The sequence below is a fragment of the Salvia splendens genome, chromosome 3 (assembly GCF_004379255.2).
Source record: "Salvia splendens isolate huo1 chromosome 3, SspV2, whole genome shotgun sequence".
NCBI lineage: Eukaryota > Viridiplantae > Streptophyta > Magnoliopsida > Lamiales > Lamiaceae > Salvia > Salvia splendens.
In genome coordinates this window covers 13,890,136-13,911,368 of record NC_056034.1, presented here as the reverse complement: position 1 = coordinate 13,911,368, position 21,233 = coordinate 13,890,136, and the positions used below count along the sequence as shown (strand labels likewise).

The window sequence follows — 21,233 nt, the reverse complement described above, 5'->3', positions numbered from 1 at the left end:
CGTTACCTCCATTTTCGCCTACATCCATTCTGAGAGAGGCAATCATCGCCTCTGCCGTCTTCGCCCCATCGCCGCTGTTCTCGCCGCGTCCGCCACCGCCGGTTGGGAGACCACCGGGATCTGGCCTCTTCTCCTGAAACCCCACTGACTCTTGGCTTTCCTCCGTCTGGTTCCTTCCTCCACCGTGGGTTCCGATGGCAATTTTTGCCTTACCGGCTTTCTCTTCTTCCCACCACTCTGGATACCCCACTAATTGGAAACACGTATCCTTTGTATGCTTGTGCATCCCACAATGGGAGCACCAGAGCCTGGATTTGTCCGGTTTGTTGTTTCCCCGGTGGTTGGCGGTGGAGCGTGGCATCGACGGCTGACCTCTGTTCTGCGGCTGTGATGGACGGTACTCTCGAGCTCCAAACCCGAATCCGACCCCCGATGATGTCTCGTTTCCGACGGCGATGGAGGTTGAATCGGATGTCGGTGACATGATCTTGAGTCGAGCTGCCTCCCGTTTCACCCATCCATACGCTACGTCGGCTGAGGGGTAGGGATCCTCCTTGAGGATCTCACATCAGATCCAGTCATACTTCTCGTTCAATCCGGTGAGAAATTTGAATAACCGTAGTTCAGATTTGATGTCTCGGTATTGTGCTATTCCTTTGTCACAACAATTAATTGTCTTGTGTGGGCATCGATCGATGTCGATCCATAGCCCGTGGAACCTGCTCCAGTAGGCCTCCAATGTTGAATCTCCTTGTACAATTCGGCTTGCCTTGTCTCGTAGGTCATATATGAGTTACGAGTCCGCCGAACTCGCAAAAGTTACAGCGAGTGTATCCCACAGTGCCTTCGCCGTTTGGTGATGTGCGAAATCGGCGATGAGGTTGGTTTCCATGTTGTCAATGATCCAGGAGAAGACTATTAAGTCTATCTCCTCCCAATCAGTATATCCTTTTTCCTCCGGCTTTGGTGGAGGCGGGACTCCTGATATATGGCGGTAGACTCCTCGGCCGCCTATGGACACTTTCATCAATCGTGCCCATAGTGAATAGTTTGAGCCATTCAGTTTGAAGGCTATGGTAACGCCCTTGCTCGATCTGATCTTTTCGGCAACAGGTTCGATTTCTGGTTTTTCGTCTGCCATTTTTCTGGCTGGGTTGTTCTTCTCTCCGTTTCGGTCGAGAGAGGTATATTTTTGGGGCTATGATGATAGTTTTCTGAGCCTAGCCTGCTCGAATGCCATGTAGAATTGTATGATTGTTTGATATATTATTCTCAAGAAGATTGTACATCATATATAGGCTAAGGACCACAACTATACATGGTAAGATACTCTCAATCAAATCTCCCTAATTAACCGACCTAATATCTCGTCCAATCTTTTCCTAAACTTATGCAATCTTCTTTATTTGCAGGATATTCTGTGATCTCCAACATTTAGATAAGTCTTTTGTAATGTTATTTTTTGGTGACTCAACCTTAAAAAATATTACTTAAATATGAATGAAATGCATGCTGATTTATTTTTCATTTTTCAATATTTCAATGTTGATTTATTTTATAAATTATGTAAGAATATACTTTTCTCATTAGCATAAATCAAGACACTGATTTTATGTCCAAAAATATTTTTTCCATCAAAACGACATTATTTTGATACTTAAACGGATAACATATATACACATAATTTACGAAACGAATCAGAATATCCGGGTCGAATTCGATCATTCCGCGTCACAATTTTCATCCCAAAAATACAAGAAGCATAGTGACATTTGTAGCGTCTGGGGAAATATAAATGTAGGAAAATTAGATAACATAAAATGGGATTGTTGACGAAAAGTTGAGTGCAGATGGGATCAAGTGAAGTTGTTTGACAGTCCAACTCCCAACTCCAAGTTGATGTCTGAGTGATTAACCTCAAAACTCACCTATCTACATTGGCCCACTCCACTCTTTGTTCCTCATTCTTCAGACAAACTCCATTTTACATATTTACTCATTTTGATTTTTCTCTACTACTGTATCCAGCCTTCCACCAGCTCCACACGCGTATATACGCTAGCGGATTCAGGTGGGACTGGAGTTCGATCGATTCCACTGATGGCCATGAGGGTAAGAAAATTTCATTAAATTCAATTTTAAAAGTCGTTGCCGACTCCACGTGCGGCAACTCCTCCCTAACCCTTTTAGGAAGTTGGAGTTCACTTCTGTTGTTCGTCTACTGACTAATGAATGTCCGTCAGTGACGATCTTCTTCACTGTGTCCTAAAATTGAAAAAGTAATTCAAAATTCAAAATTTAATCAATATACTATTATACATATAGATAGATGTAAGAGTCAAAATTTATCAAGAATATTCACATAGTTGATGTGCCTAGTAACAAATCCGAAGCAAGTCCTATATTTGATAATGACATACTCCCACACATGACATACTCCCTCCATCCCCAATAAAGTCCAATTTGATAATTAATTTTGTCCTTGATGAACATGTGTCCGATTTCAGAAATTTACAGTAGAATAATGCATACAATTACAATTTATAAATTATAAATTTGATGTAAATTAGATATGAATTTGAAAATCCAAAATTTTGTAACTTCTGGGATTCAAACTCCATTTATTAACTCTAGAAGGTAAGCTTCATGAGCTAAGGGCTTTACCTTATTCCCCATTCATAGCTTAAGATTGATTTATAGAATAACTCCTAAGAGGAGAGGTGCAATTAAGCTTCTATCAACCTCTTTTTTACTTTGGTCATATTTATTAAAATTATCTTCTGCATTTACTAAGTTGACGATACTGATGACCGAATTGTTAAGGTCCAAGGATTAGAATGACTAAAATTGCATAAAGATTAGAAGAGCAAAAAAGACTTGAAGACTTGACTGCAAAAGAAGAATTTAAAAGAAGAAGAAAAAATGTTAAAGAAGTTATTATAGTAATATGTTAAGAAAATATACTCAATTGAAGATCTATTAACTTTTTTTTGGCTTCCATCCCTGCTTAAATATACTATATCATCCGTCTAAAAAAAATAGTTTGTTTTCCATTTTAGTCTGTCCGCAATATATAGTCTCTACCTATTTATGCTCTAATAAGATGATTCTCATTTTTATTTTAAACCCCACACCATCTACTATCAAGACTATTTTTCACGGACGAAAGTAGCACACATGTCTGACAAACTCTCAAGCACAACCGAATATTATTAGTATCCCAAATCAACACAGAACCCAAAAAAAGGTAATTAACTACCTCAACAACTGGAAAATAAAAGATATGCTAATGCATGCAAGCTATAACATAGAGAACAAAATCAAATAAAATTATACACCAACTATAATAAACAAAGACACAAATTAGAATATCTCAACCCACCCCATTACTCAAGCACCTCACATGCAATGTCCCCATCCTTCCCATCCAACGCCTAAGATCAAACCCTAGACCCCATCCCCGCCCCACAGCCGTCCGATCTTCCCATACACACCTTTAATCTTGCCGGCTCATTCAAGTGCTACATCAAACAAACACTCCCCCACCTTTGTTTCTCATGTGACCGACCAATTAGCCTCAATTGACCTGGCATTTCCATGTATATAATCATAAACCTATCTCTTCTTCTTCACTTCATAGTTCAAACAAACTCATTTTTTTCTTATTTCCAACCGATTTTATTGAAAAGAGATGGCGAAAATTTGCTCAGGGCTCGAGACTGAGCTGAGGCTGGGGCTCCCCGGTGGGGGCGGGGTGAAGGAGAAGAAGAGGGTGTTTTCTGATATTTGCGACGAGGAGGGGAAGGAGGAGGCGAGGAAGAATCAGGTGGTGGGATGGCCGCCGGTGTGCTCGTACCGACGGAAGAATGGGTGTGGGATGATGAAAATGTATGTGAAAGTTAGTGTGGATGGAGCTCCCTTTTTGAGGAAGATTGATTTGAGTAATTATAAAAATTATTCTCATCTTGTTATGGCTCTTGAAGAGCTCTTTGGATGCTTTGGGATTGGTTAGTTTTTTATTTTCCTTCTTTAATTAATGTCTTTTTGTTGTTAGTATTAATTTTGTTGGATTAGTTACCTTTGAGATGGAGTTTTGGGCCTTGAAAATATTGCCATGCAAAATTGCATGTTAATTAATTAGGTATTTATAATGTGATATGCATATGTTAATTTCATGAGATCCATAACTTACTAGGTTTAGTGCATTGGCCTAATTCAAACTGTCTTAACTCAGTTTGATTTTTATGTTAGATCTAGTTTATACATGCCATGTTTATTTATGAGGCTGATCAATGTAATGATATGATATGTCCTATCAATAAGTATGTTTTTTGAAAAAGAGATATAATTATGTATGAAATGAAATTTTGAGTGGATAATTGTACTAATACTTTTAGCCTAATTGAAAAAATATTAAATTGTATGGGAATATATATTGTCGGCGAAAGGACAGGCAAAATGTACGCAAAATGTGATGATTAGGGAATAAAATTATGGGAGCATGATAAAGAAACTTATTTTTATACTATTAGTAATTGTTAATCATAAACCAAAGTATTTATGATTTTGGTTTGAAATGTAAACAGGAGAAGCATTGAAAGATGCAGAAAATTGTGAGTACGTTCCAATCTATGAAGACAAAGATGGAGACTGGATGCTTCTTGGAGATGTCCCTTGGGAGTAAGTCTCTCTCTCTCTCTTAATTTATATTTTTATATTTTAATAGTCGTAACAAAAATAAACATTTACGAGCATTTCACACACAAGATGATGTAATTTCATTTCAAACTATAGTATATTTTCAGTCCATATACAAGGGATTAAGGTAATAAAATAGCTATATGTAAGTAATAAAGTAGAGGTACAATTAACAAAGGTGAAAAAAATAACTATATGTAGGTAATTTATTATGTTGACTTTCTTGATTTTGAGCCGGTCCCACAATGTGAACTTTAAAGTATTGTCTAATACAATTAAATTTAAATCACATTTTACAAATAATTGTGTGCATATAGTAGGTAAAGAAAAGAAAAGAAATAGTTATATGTAATCAAGGCCATCTCACCTTAAAAAGCGTCATGATTTAAATTCAAATTACAAATAATTAACTCAACAACAAATTTTATGTCACCATATTGTAAATTAATTAACTGAATCAAGTTAAGAAAAAATTGTATTAACTAAAAATCATTATGGATTATAGATCATTATTATATGATCCACTATAAAAAAAATATATTACCACAATAGAAGCATTAGTATATTTGTAAAAAATCCTAGTCAATCCAGACATCATCATATATGTAGAAATGTTATGCAGTCCCACATTTCCCACCAAACACAATAATCACCTCGTGTGAAAATAACTATAGTATTTCTTCTTTATTTGCTCTAAAATATGCACTACTCAAACACTTAATATTAAATTAAATTAATGTGTATTATTTTTGTAGGATGTTTGCAGAGTCATGCAAGAGGCTGAGGGTGATGAAGAGATCAGATGCTAAGAAAATCGCAAAAGACCTTCTCAAGGGACTTGCCACAGAATATTAGGGATAATTAATTAGGAAATGAAGGGTATATCCGTCATTTTACACCCTTGGTGATAATCTTTATCTGTATTATTATTTTCTAGAATTGATTGAACAATAGTTGAGAAATAACTATTTACAGAGTACTTCGGATACTTAGATGAGTTAAGTTTACTTGTATTTTTGTGATAGTTTGTTCTATGTATGTTGGTTAATTTCGAGGTATTTGTTGTGCTTCAAATTTATGCAATTTCTCTTTGTTTGGATTTTTATTCTTTTCTTTATAGCTTGTGATTAACTAAAATCTAACTCTCTCATTCATCCTTTTTATGTGAAATCTGAATTAGATAAACAATTACTGTGTATTAATTCTATAGTGGTTGAATACTAAGCCAAAAAGTCTCGAATTCAAATACATTTTCACACATCTTAAAAAAATTTCTATTTATTTATCACTTCAATATGATAATTAGTTTAGAAATAGCTAGTACTCTAGCTGGGCCTTGATTATCTGGACTGACTGGTTATATATAGAAATAAGTAAAAGGGTTAATTGGAAATAGACAATGCATCCTAAAATAAGATATATCCAGCTACTATTATATCTTCCAGCTAGGTGAATTAAATGAGATCTATTTTAAAATAGCAGTTTTTCTTATCTTTTGTTTTACAAAATATATTAGTACTCGGCCTCCTTCTACATATCTGAATAGGGATCATATATAGTTGTTGCATGTGTGTCAATAACCTCATTTATTTTAAATAATTAATCAAGAGTGCGTACATAAATCTTATTTACCTAAACAATACGAGATGAGAGCATCCGCAGCGGTGGCGGTCGTCGCCACCGCCGTCCGTGCCAGCGGCAAGGAGAAGGGTCGCCGCCGCTGGCACGGCGCTGCTCGATACATGAGAGCATCCGCAGCGGTGGCGGTCGTCGCCACCGCCGTCCGTGCCAGCAGCAAGGAGAAGGGTCGCCGCCGCTGGCACGGCGCTGCTCGATGTATCGAGCACGTCCGTGCCAGCGGACGCACACGTGGCGGCACGGGATTGGGCAACGGCGTAGCCGTTGCATTCAAACTTTTTTTTTAAATCGGTATTTAATTATAAATAATGCTAAAAAATAAAAAAATAAAAAATTCCAAATCCCAAAAATATGGCCGTTTTTCCCGTTTTTTCTGATTTTTTTTTATTTTTTTTTTTTGATTTTTTTTTCCCAAAATCATCTATAAATACACACATTCATCACTTATTTATCACATCAATTCATCTCTCATTCATCTCTCATTCATAATTCTTATACAAACTATCAACACATTCAACCTTCACTCAAAACATCAAATGGATTTCACTCATCTCATGGCGGAAGCGGAGCGCGAAGAACAAGAATACTACGAACAACATCGTGCCGCTTACGAAGCATATGTCGCGGCGAATACCCCCGCTCATCCTCCTCAACGCACTAGATCAAATCGCCGCTACATCCATCGTGACCGGGAGGGAGCCCACGAAAGGCTCGTTGCCGACTACTTTGCCGACCATCCGCGGTTTCCGACAGATTACTTCAGGCGCCGTTTTCGCATGTCAAAGCGCTTGTTCATGCGAATTGTCAACACATTGTCCGCACGTGTTGAATACTTTCAAACAGGTGTTGATGCAGCCGGCCGGCAAAGTATCACGGCGTTGCAGAAGTGTACGTGTGCCATCCGACAACTCGCTACTGGGCAAACGGCCGACATCTTCGACGAGTATTTGCATATCGGTGAGTCCACTGGAATCCTTTGTTTAAAGAATTTTTGCGAGGGAGTTCGTTCTGCTTTTGGGGATGAATTCCTTCGGGCACCCACCACCGATGATTGCCAACGGTTGCTTCGTCTTCACGAATCAGTCCATGGCTTTCCCGGAATGCTTGGCAGCATTGACTGCATGCATTGGAGGTGGAAGAATTGCCTGACTGCTTGGAGGGGGCAACACTTAAGCGGTCACAAAGGCGGCGGCCCAACACTTATCCTTGAGGCGGTCGCCGACTATCGCCTATGGATTTGGCATGCATATTTCGGCGTTGCCGGATCCAACAACGACTTGAACGTGCTCTATTCTTCACCACTCTTCAATGATGTGATGAATGGTGTAGCACCGGCGATCGACTTCACCATCAACGGAAATACATACCGCATGGGTTACTATCTCGCCGATGGTATCTACCCAAGGTGGTCGACGTTCGTGAAGACGCTCCACAACCCGCACGACCCGAGATGGGTTCTTTTTGCGCAGCGTCAAGAGTCAGCGCGGAAGGACGTCGAAAGAGCCTTCGGGGTCCTTCAAGCTCGATTCAACATTGTGAAGGCCCCGGCTCGGCTGTGGTACGTGAATAATATCGCCGACATCATGTTCACGTGTATTATATTACACAACATGATTATAGCCGACGAAGGGCCGAGGGCGGCTAGCTTCTACGACGAGGACGAAGCCGGAAGCTCAACAACGAGGTCTCCCCCACGCCGAGGCGAGCATACGACGGTTGGCCAGATGATCGAGACAAGACACACAATGCGCGATACTCGAATCCACAATCAACTACAAGAAGACCTAATCAACCACATGTGGGCGAAATTCGGCAACGAGTAGTGGTTTTTTTAATTTTTAGGATTTTAATTATGTAAATTTTCATTTTTAGGATTTTAATTATGTAATGTTTAATTTTATTTGTCATTTGTAATATTTATTGTGGTTTTTAAATGAATTTTAATATTATGGAAATGTTATTTTTTAATTAAATTTTAAATTAATTGTGCTCGTCCTTGCGGAAGAGCACAGTTGTGGGTGTTGTGCTCTTGCCAGAGAGCAGACATGAATAGTACCGCCCGGGCCCACAACCGTGCCGCTGGCAAGAGCACGGTTATGGATGCTCTGAAGATTAATTATGAGCACAATATTTTATTTATCAATAAATTTAGAAAGACCAATAATAAGGGAAAGTGGGAAACTGCTTCCATCCATTGAAACAGGCTAGCAGCAGCCTACTTTATTTGAGCTAGCTGTATTGAAACTGGTATTTTTGGTGCATGAACATTGAACTCCCACACGCACACACATTAACAATGGTAAATCATGGTATTAAAATTGTATTATATTATAAGAAATATTTAATTAAATTCAATCGATTTCTATTAAAAGCATATGTTAAAAAAAATTTATATGGTGCCATTTGACGAACTATAAGTTTGATACAGAATCAACAATTTGGTTCAGTTAATTTTTTTTTATAATTTTTTTTTATAAAATGGGTATAGTTTAAGATCTAATTACCCTATGTAAACAAATGATTCTGATTAGTGATTACAATCACACATAGTTTTTTGCATTATATTATTGTTGGGTTTTTTTTTCGAAGTGTAGGTTAATTAGTATGTACTGTAACTAATTAGAAAAGAATTTTGACAATTGACAGCGCATTTTATATACATTACTCATTTTCTTTGGCGTATAACGATGAACGATGCACCGCCTCTGACTTTTGATGCTGACAATGACCTTCTTCACTATGTCTAACTCCACGAGTTCTATTTTTTTTCATTCTTCTAATATAGCAATAATGAATTGAAGATGCATGTGAATGGGCATTACTAATTCTAATTCGTTGCGCTTGAATCTTAGAGTTGGTTAAACTAGTCAAATTTCATGACTTATATTATAGTTTGTCTCCTTATCTTCTTTCGAAAACAGTCAAAGACTCGGATGCATGCACATAGAAGGGCACACGTGTCGATTTCACGAAATCACATGATAATATGTCTAATATTTATGTTTTTTTTTTGCTAACAAACAAAGCCTAATTAGGTACACTATATCTTTACTTCGTGCATAGTTTTAGAACTATATTTTAACCCAAGACTCAAGAGTGATGCTAACTATTCAATAATATCATAATAACAATTTAAATCAAAATGGGTTAATTTATTAAAAGTGGCATTATAAAAATATGTACAATAATCGAATATGTGTTTAAATGCATCAATATCAATTTAAATAAACATTTAAAACACATATTGTACAATAATTATATAAATAGGAATATATGATCTCTAAAATTATATATAATTTCATCAAAAAATTTCACTATAGATTAGTTGAGAAAAAAAATTCCAAATTTTATAATTATTCTGACTAATTTTCAAAGTTGCGGAACAAAACTTAATTCGACCAAACTTCATGGCTTTTTTCTCGGCAATTTGCCCTTCCTAAAATGCTCAAATTGTTCGAATTCTCTTTCCAACAAAATAATTTTAGCTAAAATGTAACTTTTTAAGACAAAAATATTTTTTACTTTCACGGTAGATCTCTTTCTCGGTGAATGAATGAGGGTGTTGCCTTGGGGCGGAAGCAGAGCTGCCTGTGGTCGACTCGACTACAAATGACGATACTCATGGTGTGTGTTGGTCTACCACTGAACTTGTGCATTAGTGCATATAAGGAGATGTTCAATTTGAAAAATTAGAATCCATGATTGAAAATTTGTTCTGTGAGATTTAAGGTCACAATATGATCTTAGAAAAAGTCATAATCACATTCTTCCAATAAAAATAATCTTCGCTTCAAATTAAGAGGTACTTGAATAACTTAGTAAGTAGTAATAATTAAAACTATCTTCTAATTTTTTTCATGACTTTATTGGGGTCATCAAATTTTAATGAAGTCTAAGGCCATTTACTACGCTGTCTCTATACCGTCCCTTAACTACTATTTGACCACTATTTAAGGGCCTCACTGTCCTTTTTTCCTCCATCCCTTAACTAAGAGACGGAACCTGCAACGCTCCGTCCCTTAATTACTATTCATTCAATTTCATTTTTTTTCCAACCCAATTCAATTTAAAAAAACACAATTCATTAAAATTAAAACAACATTACAACTTAAACTTAAAAAAAAAAGAAAAAAAAGACATAATTAAAATTCTATAAAAATAAAAATAACATAATTTAATCTTCTCCGCCAAAGTTTTCCCAAATGTGCTCAATTAGATCCTCTTGGAGTTGGGTGTGGGCGCTAGAGTCGCGTGTCCTTGCCCGAATAGCCAACCGTTCTTGTATAGACGGATGCGCTCCACTTCGCGGCGGACTACTTGCGGTTGAGCTTCTGGGGGATTCGGGGTCGAACCAATTTCCCGCATCGGGTCCTTCGTCTCGGACAATCATGTTGTGCAAGATTATGCACGTATACATGATGTCGACCATGCTCTCCATGAACCACGAACAAGCCGGCTTTAATGATGTTGAAGCGCGCTTAGAGAACCCCGAACGCCCTCTCCACATCCTTGCGCGCAGCCTCCTGCTTCTGCGCAAAAAAGAGCCTGCTTTGGGTTCGCAGGCCTGCTGCACGTCTTCACGAAGGTCGGCCACTTCGGGTAGATGCCGTCGGCGAGATAGTACCCCATTTTATACAGCCGGTTGTTGGCGACGAAGTTGATGGCCGACGCTTTACCATCCAAAACTTCGGTAAAGAGGTCGGACTGGTGGAGCACGTTTACGTTGTTGTTCGAGCCAGGGACCCCGAAGTACGCGTGCCAGATCCAAAGCCGGTAGTCGGCAACGGCCTCGAGTACAACGGTTGGGTGGGTGCCTTTGTGGCCGCTCGTGTAGGACCCCCTCCAAGCCACCGGGCAATTCTTCCATTGCCAGTGAATGCAATCGACACTGCCAAGCATCCCGGGGAATCCGTGCACTTGTTCGTGCAGGTTGAGGAGGAACTGACAATCGTCCGTGCTTGGCCTCCAGAGAAATTTGTCACTGAAGGCTGCCCGGACGCCTCTGCAGAAGTTGAGCAAGCACATGCGCCCAGTGGTGTCTCCGATGTGGAGGTATTCGTCGAATATGTCGGCCGTTTGTCTAGTCGCAAGCTGACGGATGACTGCAGTACATTTCTGCAGCGTCGTGTGGCTGGGACGGCCGATCGCGTCGAACCCTTCTCGGAAGAACTCTTCCCGGGCCGCCAAAGTATTCGCTATGTAGAGAAATAGCGGTTTACTCATGCGGAAACGGCGACAGAAGTAGGTATCTCCCCAAATCGAGTTATCGCAGAAGTAGTCGCGTACTAACCGTGCAGTGGCTTCCTCCCGGTTCCGATTGATGTACTTCCGGGAGCGTCGTGGGGTGGCGCGGCTTCCTCCGCCTCTCGTCGTCGATCTTCTTCAAGTGATTGTTCCATTAATTGACGCATTTGCTCAAAAGGATCCATTTGTTTGAGTTGATTTAAGATGGAAATTGGAGTGATAGAGAGGATTTGAGAGGAATAGATGTGTGTTTGTGTTTGAAATGAGTATGAAATAGGATTATTTATAGAGTAAAAAAAATTTTAAAAATGGAAAATAAAAAATTAACGGTAATATTACCGTTTGAAAATTATTATTTTTTATTAAAATTCGAATTTAAAAAAAATGAATTATTGCGTCATCCGTGTGGACGCCCACTCGCGGGCCAGCGAGTGGGCGTCACGCAAGCATCGGGCTCGGGACACGTCTCCCGGGCACGTGGCGGGACGGCGCGTCCCGTGTCTCGCGTCTACGGGCTACGGGACGAGACGGCCCCTGGCTCGGGACAGGATGATCAATGCAACGGGTCCCACGGAGGACCCGTCCCTCCGGGACGAAACGCGAGCCCGGCGTGGGACGCGTAGTGGATGGTCTAATATCATTTCTGCTGCTACGAAAATTATCAAATACTAGTATAATTTGGAGAATTGTATCGTCATTTGCAAGATACAATGATTAGATTTTCAAAGAATTTGTTGCTTAATTACGTGAGAAATCATTTCTTCACATAGATGGACACTACATGATTACACAACTCACAAAGGCAGAGAAACACAAATGGACCCATTCAATAGCTCATATTCCCCGCAAATTCCTTTATCACATTTAACTTCGGAGTTCTCCTCAACACTTCCCTAACCCAACAACCAACCAAAAATTGTTTTATGGGACACGCGTCTACACACTACTGGCCCTACTGAAACGACACCGTCTCGCTCGCTCCCTTTCCCCCACATTTAAAATAAAACGCGTTTCATTTATATCCTATTCCCCTATATATATATATACATGTAATGTAACATAAGAGTCTCAAACAGCTAAATCAAATTTCTCACCTCCAACATCAGAAATCCCAACAACGAAATATTATGTCGACGGTTAAAGGAAGCGATCGGCCGGAATTCGAATATTCCGGCGGCCTCAAGACGGAGCTCACCCTCGCCCTCCCCGGTGGCGCGAAGCGTGGCTTTGCGGACACGGTGGATTTGAGCCTGGAAAACAGCTCTGAAGATGAATCAAGTGTCGTTACGCAATCTGATTCTTCTCCCGAGTATGTTTGATTCCTTCAATTTTTGCGTCCATTTTAATTTATTAAATATTCATGCAATGAAATGTGCCTCTTTTTTTTTGAGAAGGTGGTGTATGCATAGATTCTAACTTTCTAAGAATAATATTTATATTTATTAAATTATGCAATCGTAGAACACAAGCTAAATTCTGTACGTGCCATCTGGTATATCTTTAATTTGATTTCTTAGTTATTACTCCTAGTTGGTAAGTCCTCATAGCTTAATTAGGATTATTTATGGATTTCTAGTTTCACATGGATTTTAGTTTTTAAATTTCTAATTAACTCTAGTTTTTAGTCTGAGTTAATTAGATTCAATAATTATATTAATTTTAAAAAATTTATGTTCATTTGCATGTAGTATTTTCTTTTTTACTATCAATACCTTTTAGTTTATTACATGTTATATTTAAAAATATTATAGGAATCAGGTTGTGGGGTGGCCACCAGTGAGATCATACAAAAAGAAGGTGATGAAAAAAGGCAGCAAATTTGTGAAGGTGGCAATGGATGGGGCTCCATACCTTAGAAAAATTGATCTTCAACTTCACAATAGCTACCAAGAATTATTGGGTGTATTTGAGGACATGTTTACATTCTTGACTATATGTAAGCATTTAACTAATCATGTTTAATTCATTAAAAATGGCTTTCTTTTACCATAGTTTTGAGGATTATATTCATGTCTATATATTGGTATTCAGTTGGGAATGAAAGGAAGATGGTGGACTCTACAAATGGCTTAGAATATGTTCCAACTTATGAAGACAAAGATGGAGATTGGATGTTAGTTGGAGATGTTCCTTGGAGGTAAATTCCTTATCTTGCCCTCAATAACTTTTTGTATTTGTAATTCTTTTTTTCTTGCTATTCAATATCTAAATGTGTGTTTCGTTTTAACAGAATGTTTGTTGAATCATGCAAGAGGTTGAGGTTGATGAAAAGCTCTGAGGCCATTGGATTAGTATGATAAGTGGCTTGATGCGAGGAAGAATTATTTGCTTCAGTAACCATATATCAATTTCTTTGAATATTTACATTTTTTTTCTTTTTCTTTTTTTGTTATTTTTGTTAGAGCAGTTCCAAAGCAACATCAAGTGCTTGATATATAAGTGGTTCTTGGCAATCTTTTGTTGAAATTTGCTTGTATAGTGAAACTAATTTTGCAATGAGATATACTAGTTAGGTTTGGATTAATAATGATTAATTAGCATAAATGGTTCGGAATAATGAGATTAATCATTTTTAGTGGCAATAATGTTGTAGTGCAACATTGTTTTTTGGTGCTATTGAGTATGTGTAGTTCTTAACAATTAGCTAGTAGATGTATTAGGCTTATTATGACTATTTAGCTAGTAGTAGTGTGCTTTTATACCTCAATTTCATAATTATGGAATTAATAAGAAGTCAAGAAAAAATTATGATTTAAAAATAATTATACCTTTAATTTTCTTCTCTTTCATGAGTGCTAAAACGAAACCAAACAACCAAGTGTGCCGGCCAATGGATTGGAATAATGAAAGAAAGCGAAATGATAAATTTTGAGTCCCACCACATAAAAAGAACATTCTCAAAAATTCAAAATTTTAAAATCAAATTAAAAACTTCAACAATATATTATAGAATATCTCTAAACGAGTAGGAAGTAGAGTATGGAATTGGATGCCAATAGTACTTTTTTTCTTTTCGAATAAATCGAAAATTCAAGATCCACTTAACATGAAAAAAGAAAAAAAAAAGCTAAGAATCTAAAAAGGAAAGGCGCTCGCACACCGACATCCTTTTGTGGTGAAGAAATGCTGAAACGATCTTTCTCTTATAATCTCTCTCCCTCTGTTATTGTACTTGAATTTCTGTGATCCTAATCAATGAAAACGACGTTGCCACCTCTGCCCTTTTCTGCTTCGCATTGCCATTATTAACTCCTTTCATCACTCGCTATGCTGTCTTCCCCTGTTTTCCCCCAATCCCAGATCTGCTGAGCTAGGTACATTGCTTGCTTTTGCTCTTGTTTACACCAATAAAAATGCGATCTTGATTGTATTTTTTCAATTTTTGCTGCAGCTTTTAAGTTTCTTGCTTGAACCAATGGCGGGTGCCGCGGATTTGCATCGCTCCAACGGCGTCGAGGTAAAGAATTCCGATCCCAATTCCATGAATTCGAGTGAGATTCATCGAAATGGGAATGCCAAGGGTTTCAAGATTTTCGTAGGGTATGATCCTAGGGAAGACATTGCTTATGAGGTGTGCCGTTATTCTCTATTGAAGAGGGCTTCGATCCCTATTGAGATTTTCCCTATTAAGCAATCTGAGCTTCGTGAATTGGGGGTTTATTGGCGGGAGAGGGGGAAATTGGAGAGCACTGAGTTCTCGTTTTCACGGTTCTTGACGCCTTACCTAGCGAATTACGAGGGATGGGCCATGTTTATGGATTGTGACTTCTTGTACTTGGATGATATCAAGAAGCTAGTGGACTTGATCGATGACAAGTACGCGATCATGTGCGTGCAGCACGACTACACGCCTAAGGAGACCACGAAGATGGATGGCGCGGTGCAGACTGTGTATCCTAGGAAGAACTGGTCTTCCATGGTGTTGTACAATTGCGGCCACCCCAAGAATAGGAGCTTGACACCCGAGCTGGTGAATAAGGAGTCGGGGGCATTTCTCCATAGGTTTCAGTGGCTGGATGATGATGAGATTGGGGAGATCCCATTTGTGTGGAATTTCCTTGTTGGACACAATAAGGTTGTGGAGGGCGATGAGAGCACGTTCCCTAAGGCCATACATTACACGCTTGGTGGGCCGTGGTTTAAGGAGTGGAAGGATTGTGAGTTTGGTGATCTTTGGCTGAGTGAGTTGGAGGAGTACCAGAAGGGTGATGTGACGAAGGGAGATTAGGTCGATTGAGAGGTGATGGAGGTGATGATGTTCAATGTTAAGTTTGGTAACTAGTTGCATATCCTTGTAGATGTATTCATTCCCCTATGTTGTGTTCATATCATTTGTTTGTGGTATTATAAAATCCGAGTTTTCGATAGATCAGAGAAAGCATTTGTGTCTAATGAGTAGTACACTTGGACAAGAGAAGAGAAGAATAAGAGTGTTTTGTTCTGTTCATGAGCTATTGCTTGTCTCACTGTATTCTTGTATGTGTATTTGTGTATTCCTGCATCAATAATATCTTGTATTCATCTGCCTAAATTAGTCTCTGTCTGTTTCTTGGCTTGTAGTTTTGAGATGTGATTTCAAAGAGATGCAAACAGAAATGTGCATTTATGTTTATAGCTATAAATGGTTTGGACAAGTGCTCCATTTCTTAGGAAGATTCATATTTATGTGAAGGTGTGAAATTGGATACCACCAATTTGTTGTTTGAGCATAAAGTGACAGATAATTTCATGTGCGCACATGGATGCGAGTTTCATGTGATTTTGACAGATTCAATCCACATTCTTACATATCATTTCACCAAGATAACTCTTTTTCACTAGAGAGATAAGTTATCTCTCTTATGTGCCACTTCCACAAGTGCCATGTCACATGTGCTAAGCAATGAGGAAGATGAGTCTAATGTGTCATGTTAGATGAAATGAAATCAAGAATTTATTAGCTAATTGGGTTCAATCATTTTGGCAAACTGAAAACAGATGTCAAGCCAGAAGGTGTTACATTATCTCGTTCTATTGCGTCGTCGTAAGGGCCTGGGCCCCAGAGTCTCGAAGGTGTAACTCAGAGCTTTCTGAGTAAAATGTCTTTTGAATCAATTATAAATTAAATTCAGACTTTCAGAAATTTAACAAATACTTCTGGTATTTTTAATATAAAATTATAAAAATATTCTAAAAGTTTCCTAAATAATTGAGGGGGCATGGCATGGCCACCACCACAATGTAGCTGCCCCTGCCTCCACCAATCGATGGGACGGGTGTTCATATCTATTTATGCGAATGAACCTAAATTCGTGCCACCACATACGAAATTTTACTAATATCAACAAATAATGCAATGTGCCACACATCACGCTATCACTTCTCACGTGTATAATAGGGTTTTCAAATTAAATTTTATTTGCCATTTTACGTTGTATAATAAGGTGGCGTTCGGTTGTCATGACTAATATCATGAGACTATCCATCTAGGATTAAGTTGTAAGGTTCAATCTTATGAACCAAATATGATACATATTTAATCATGGGATTTAATCTTGACAACCGAACACCCCGCAACACCCCGCTGAGAGTGATTTTACATTGTATAATAAGAGTATAATTTCTGCTGAGAGTGATAATTGAATGAGAAAAAGAAGAAAAGAAAGGCAAGAACATAAACAATGACACTGATCCCAAATAACCTGTAAATATAATCAGAAGCGAATTGATATTTAGAATGTTACAATAGGATGAATCATCAAAACTGGTGGAAATGTTACTATTGGTAAATTAAAAAAATAATTGACATTGAAAAGTTTAAAAACCAGATTTGAAGCACAACCTGCAAGGAGCTGGCCTAATTTGCAACTGGCACTGGTGGATTTGGGGGTAAACTTTCCCTTGAATCGAGCCGAAAATAGCATATCCACCCCCTCCGTGAAGTGGATAAATCTATTTATTTTCAATGAAAGTCATATAAAATGTAATAGTCCAATGATTTGGTTGTTGGGTTTTAACTAAGAGGATATTTTTATTTTACCCTGAACAAGAAGATATTTTTTCCATTTTTTACCTTTTTTATTTTATCAATTCATATTTCTTCTTATTATCAAAATAATACCTTTAAATACTTTATGAAATCTAAACTTTTACTAATTTGCATATTTATTCTTTAATTAAAATCATTTTTAATCTTATGTTAATGTTTTTTTTCTAAAGTACTTATAATTTGTGATCCATGCATCTTAATTCTTCTCTATATAACAAAATAAACTTTTAAATATTTTTGAAATCTAAATATTTACTACTCTAGGGGAGTGATCAATTGTTAACTCATCATTTAATTGCTAACTACAACTAATTTAAGACCATAGGATTTTAGAAATCTTGTGATCTACAATTTGCCACGTGTAATTTTCATTTTTATTAATTAAATAAAAAAAGATAAAAAAAACTACAAAATTAGGGTTTTGGATGGAAATGTCAATATAGTGTTTCAAAAATATCAACCCAATGCTTTGAGAATGTCAACACAATGCTTTGAGAATGTAACACATTGTTTATATTGGCATTCTACATATTTTATATACTCTGTTGGCATCTGTTGTTGTACGAAAAAATTGAAAATTTTCAAAATATTTTTCAAATTTTGATATCGGAACATATGCAAGTGAGATCTCGTTATAATCCTTATGAAATTATCTTTAATTTGATATATGTTGTGCGAAAATATAATTTAAATCGAGAAAGTTATATGCGTTTTAAAGTTATGAGATATTTTTCAAAAGTTAGTTAGAACTAATTTGTTGTAAATTGACCTTAATACCCTTATTGACGTTTTTTATTGATCGTATTGACATTTCGGGGCTGATGATCTAGGCCCTTGATTTGAATATCTAATGACTATTATTTAATTATAGTTAACAATTAAGTATTGACTTAGAGCACCCACAATGGGGCGCCGATGGCACGCCCGATGCGTGCCATCGTCCTCGGGCGGCCCGATGGCTCCATTGTGGGTGCCCGGACGATGGCACGCCCTACGCCCACGCCCTAAGCTTCGGGCGCGGAAGAAGCGCGGACAATAGGCCATCGTCCGCGCCATCGGGCACCATTGTGGGCTCCGCGGACGATAGGTACGGACGATGGCACGCGTTTTTGAATTTTTTTTCTTCCGAATCTTGTCTATTTAAACCTCATTTCTCATTCACTTGTTCATATGAACATCTCGCCCTCTCATTTCTCTCATCTCTCACATTTCTACCTCTCTTACATACCAAAATGAACCACGATGACGACACCACTAGTTCCTCGGAGGAAGGTAGTCCGACCGAGGATGCCTTAGATGCAGCCGTTGAAGAGGACATGGCGGAATGCTTAGCCGAACTGCAACCGTTGTAATGTATTAATTTTTATAAATGAAATGAAGTTTTTTCCCAATTTTTGTAGTTATTTAAATATTCAAATAAAAGAAAATGCATAGGTCGCGTCTTAGGGCGCCCCATTGCAGGTGGGAGGGTAGGATGATAAAAAATGATGACGTGGCGGTGCATAGGGCGCGACTAAGGGCGCCTCATTGCTAATCCTCTTAGCAATATAACACTCCCCTACTACTCTATTTATATCGCTTTTGTATATAATATTTACGATGATTTTGAAGGTATATAATATTTACAATAATTTTTACATGAACAATACATATTCGCAAGCTAATGCATGTTTATATTTTATTAACGAAGTTAGTGCTACTTAAATATTAATATAATTAAAAATATTAAATTAAATATTTATTATTCCATATTTAAATATTAAATATGCCATTGTTGGCAAGGATGGGGTTGCGGCCCTCGTCGATTTCGACCACGACCAAGTGCTTGAGCCTTCAGCATAGAGGGTAGGGAGATATGCTTCGTATGCTTGCAGGTATCTCGAGACAAAGTAAAAAACCTGCGGTCGCAACATCAAGAAACTAACTAGTGCTACTTGCAACGGCTGCATATTTCAAAATTGGAAAGGTATAATAAATCATCTTTGCCAGGAACTCAAATTCATCACCACGGTTTCAAGCATAGGCATCAAACCAAATCAAATGCTGTATCTAAAAGTTACATGACGAATTAGAAACTACGGAAATTGTGGGAAGGAAGCAGAGTCCAATCCGAAATAATACCCATTTGTAGAGTCATTCTTCTTGAAATTACAAAAAAATTGACACGAGTGGATGATACAGTCAGCAACGCCAATGTTATCTACCTCAATTCTGCCACGTCGGTTTACACGTTTTTTTAAACATTATTTCTTCATTTTTTATATTTTTTTGGACACGTACTGAAATTGAATCTGAGTTGCCAATCGATTTGTTTTACGTGGACGATTGAAAGACGATTTTATATAATCAATTTTTTTTCTTATAAAGAGGTCGTATTTTAACATGAGTAAATCGACTAATTAACCATTCAAATTTTAGAATTTAAATTTATTGTGGCTACACTTCAAGTAGTAAAGTGTAAAGTTCAGAATTTAAATTTAGAATATATTCTGTATAAAGAAAAGTGTTAGTAAGTTTCTTTTAGTGAAAAAACTATTTGCTTCTTTATTTTTAAATAAATGCAATTTCTGGCAAGACATTATGATTTATTTTATTTTATTTTTTTCTTTCAAATATCGATATCTTAAATTTCGAATGGGATTAGATTGTGGATCAGTGACACATGAACAACTATCATAACTACGCTTCACATCAATGGTCTCTTGCAATATATGAAAACATAATTCTAAAATCATTTTATTATCATTAAAATTTAAGTTCTACCACATGCTTACAAAATTGAAAATCTGACGAGTAAATTCGAGAAATATATTACTAATATTCTCTTACATAAAAGTAATCTATCATCATATCAATAATTTTTTTCTTTTTAGTATCGCCAAATTTTAAAAATTTACCGTTGCTTAAGCAAAGATTACAAGGAATTAGATGCATGAATTCTTCTTCTTTTTTCCTTTCTAAAATTTAAATTACTGTCTACTCTTATCTTTTTCTTTGGAAGGACTGCCTTTGAGCACCACTTATTATTTGGGCCTTATTTATTTATGTCACGTTGGAAATGGCCCTACTTAATTTATAACAATGGGCTCCATTTGAATTTAACGTTGTAGTTCACGAATCTAAACTTGGATTTAAATTCGTCATACTAATACTACTTTTTTCTCCTTAAAGTTCCAAATTTAAGATAATCCATATTTATCGTAATAAACAACGGAAAAAGTTGAAATTATATTATTTATACGTGAAACATATTTCATGGGTTAAAACCAATATATGTCAATATTGCTTGGGCCAAATTTAAAAAAAGGGTTTCCAAAAAGAGAGGAAAATCACTCATTGTGTTCATTTCAAAATAGATTTTTTTTATTAAACTAAGTAATTGATTTTGAATTTAATGCAGGAAAAGGTAAATGATTTTCTCACAATATGTTTTACTACATCAATTTTCTAATTTAACTTTCTCTCAGATTTTGTATTTTTTCCATTTTTCATGCTAGAATGAAAGATAAGTAAAAAAGAATAAATTTCTTTATTCTTGTAGAGAGACTTAAAAGATATTAGTATAAAATATAAAAATGTCGCATTAAATAATTTTTTTAAATTCAAGGGCCGAAGTGTAATTATC

At 37.1% G+C, this 21,233-nt stretch overlaps 3 protein-coding genes across 3 annotated transcripts; all 3 read left to right on the top strand.

Moving 5' to 3' along the window:
* The first annotated feature begins 3,538 nt into the window (after nucleotides 1-3,538).
* On the top strand, nucleotides 3,539-5,803 carry LOC121795149 (auxin-induced protein 22C-like). Its single transcript, XM_042193606.1, has 3 exons — nucleotides 3,539-4,007; nucleotides 4,587-4,680; nucleotides 5,454-5,803. The coding sequence occupies exons 1-3, from the start codon at nucleotides 3,692-3,694 to the stop codon at nucleotides 5,551-5,553; spliced, it is 510 nt and encodes a 169-aa protein (XP_042049540.1). The 5' UTR covers nucleotides 3,539-3,691; the 3' UTR covers nucleotides 5,554-5,803.
* A 6,819-nt stretch (nucleotides 5,804-12,622) lies between these two features.
* LOC121795147 (auxin-responsive protein IAA17-like) lies at nucleotides 12,623-14,104 on the top strand. Its single transcript, XM_042193604.1, has 4 exons — nucleotides 12,623-12,889; nucleotides 13,332-13,516; nucleotides 13,612-13,717; nucleotides 13,811-14,104. The coding sequence occupies exons 1-4, from the start codon at nucleotides 12,708-12,710 to the stop codon at nucleotides 13,875-13,877; spliced, it is 540 nt and encodes a 179-aa protein (XP_042049538.1). The 5' UTR covers nucleotides 12,623-12,707; the 3' UTR covers nucleotides 13,878-14,104.
* Nucleotides 14,105-14,241: 137 nt separating this feature from the next.
* On the top strand, nucleotides 14,242-16,111 carry LOC121795134 (protein CDI-like). The gene is made up of 2 exons (XM_042193585.1): nucleotides 14,242-14,894; nucleotides 14,972-16,111. Exon 2 carries the CDS (start codon nucleotides 14,996-14,998, stop codon nucleotides 15,806-15,808), a length of 813 nt encoding a protein of 270 aa, XP_042049519.1. The 5' UTR covers nucleotides 14,242-14,894; nucleotides 14,972-14,995; the 3' UTR covers nucleotides 15,809-16,111.
* Nucleotides 16,112-21,233: the final 5,122 nt, after the last annotated feature.

Excerpts from the sequence above, each read along its gene's own strand:
- LOC121795149 (XM_042193606.1), top strand. The coding sequence starts at position 3,692 with ATGGCGAAAATTTGCTCAGGGCTCGAGACTGAGCTGAGGCTGGGGCTC. Across the intron at positions 4,008-4,586 it reads CTTTGGATGCTTTGGGATTG|GAGAAGCATTGAAAGATGCA; the intron begins GTTAGTTTTTTA and ends AAATGTAAACAG. Across the intron at positions 4,681-5,453 it reads CTTGGAGATGTCCCTTGGGA|GATGTTTGCAGAGTCATGCA; the intron begins GTAAGTCTCTCT and ends TTATTTTTGTAG.
- LOC121795147 (XM_042193604.1), top strand. The coding sequence starts at position 12,708 with ATGTCGACGGTTAAAGGAAGCGATCGGCCGGAATTCGAATATTCCGGC. Across the intron at positions 13,517-13,611 it reads GTTTACATTCTTGACTATAT|TTGGGAATGAAAGGAAGATG; the intron begins GTAAGCATTTAA and ends ATTGGTATTCAG. Across the intron at positions 13,718-13,810 it reads GTTGGAGATGTTCCTTGGAG|AATGTTTGTTGAATCATGCA; the intron begins GTAAATTCCTTA and ends TCGTTTTAACAG.
- LOC121795134 (XM_042193585.1), top strand. The coding sequence starts at position 14,996 with ATGGCGGGTGCCGCGGATTTGCATCGCTCCAACGGCGTCGAGGTAAAG.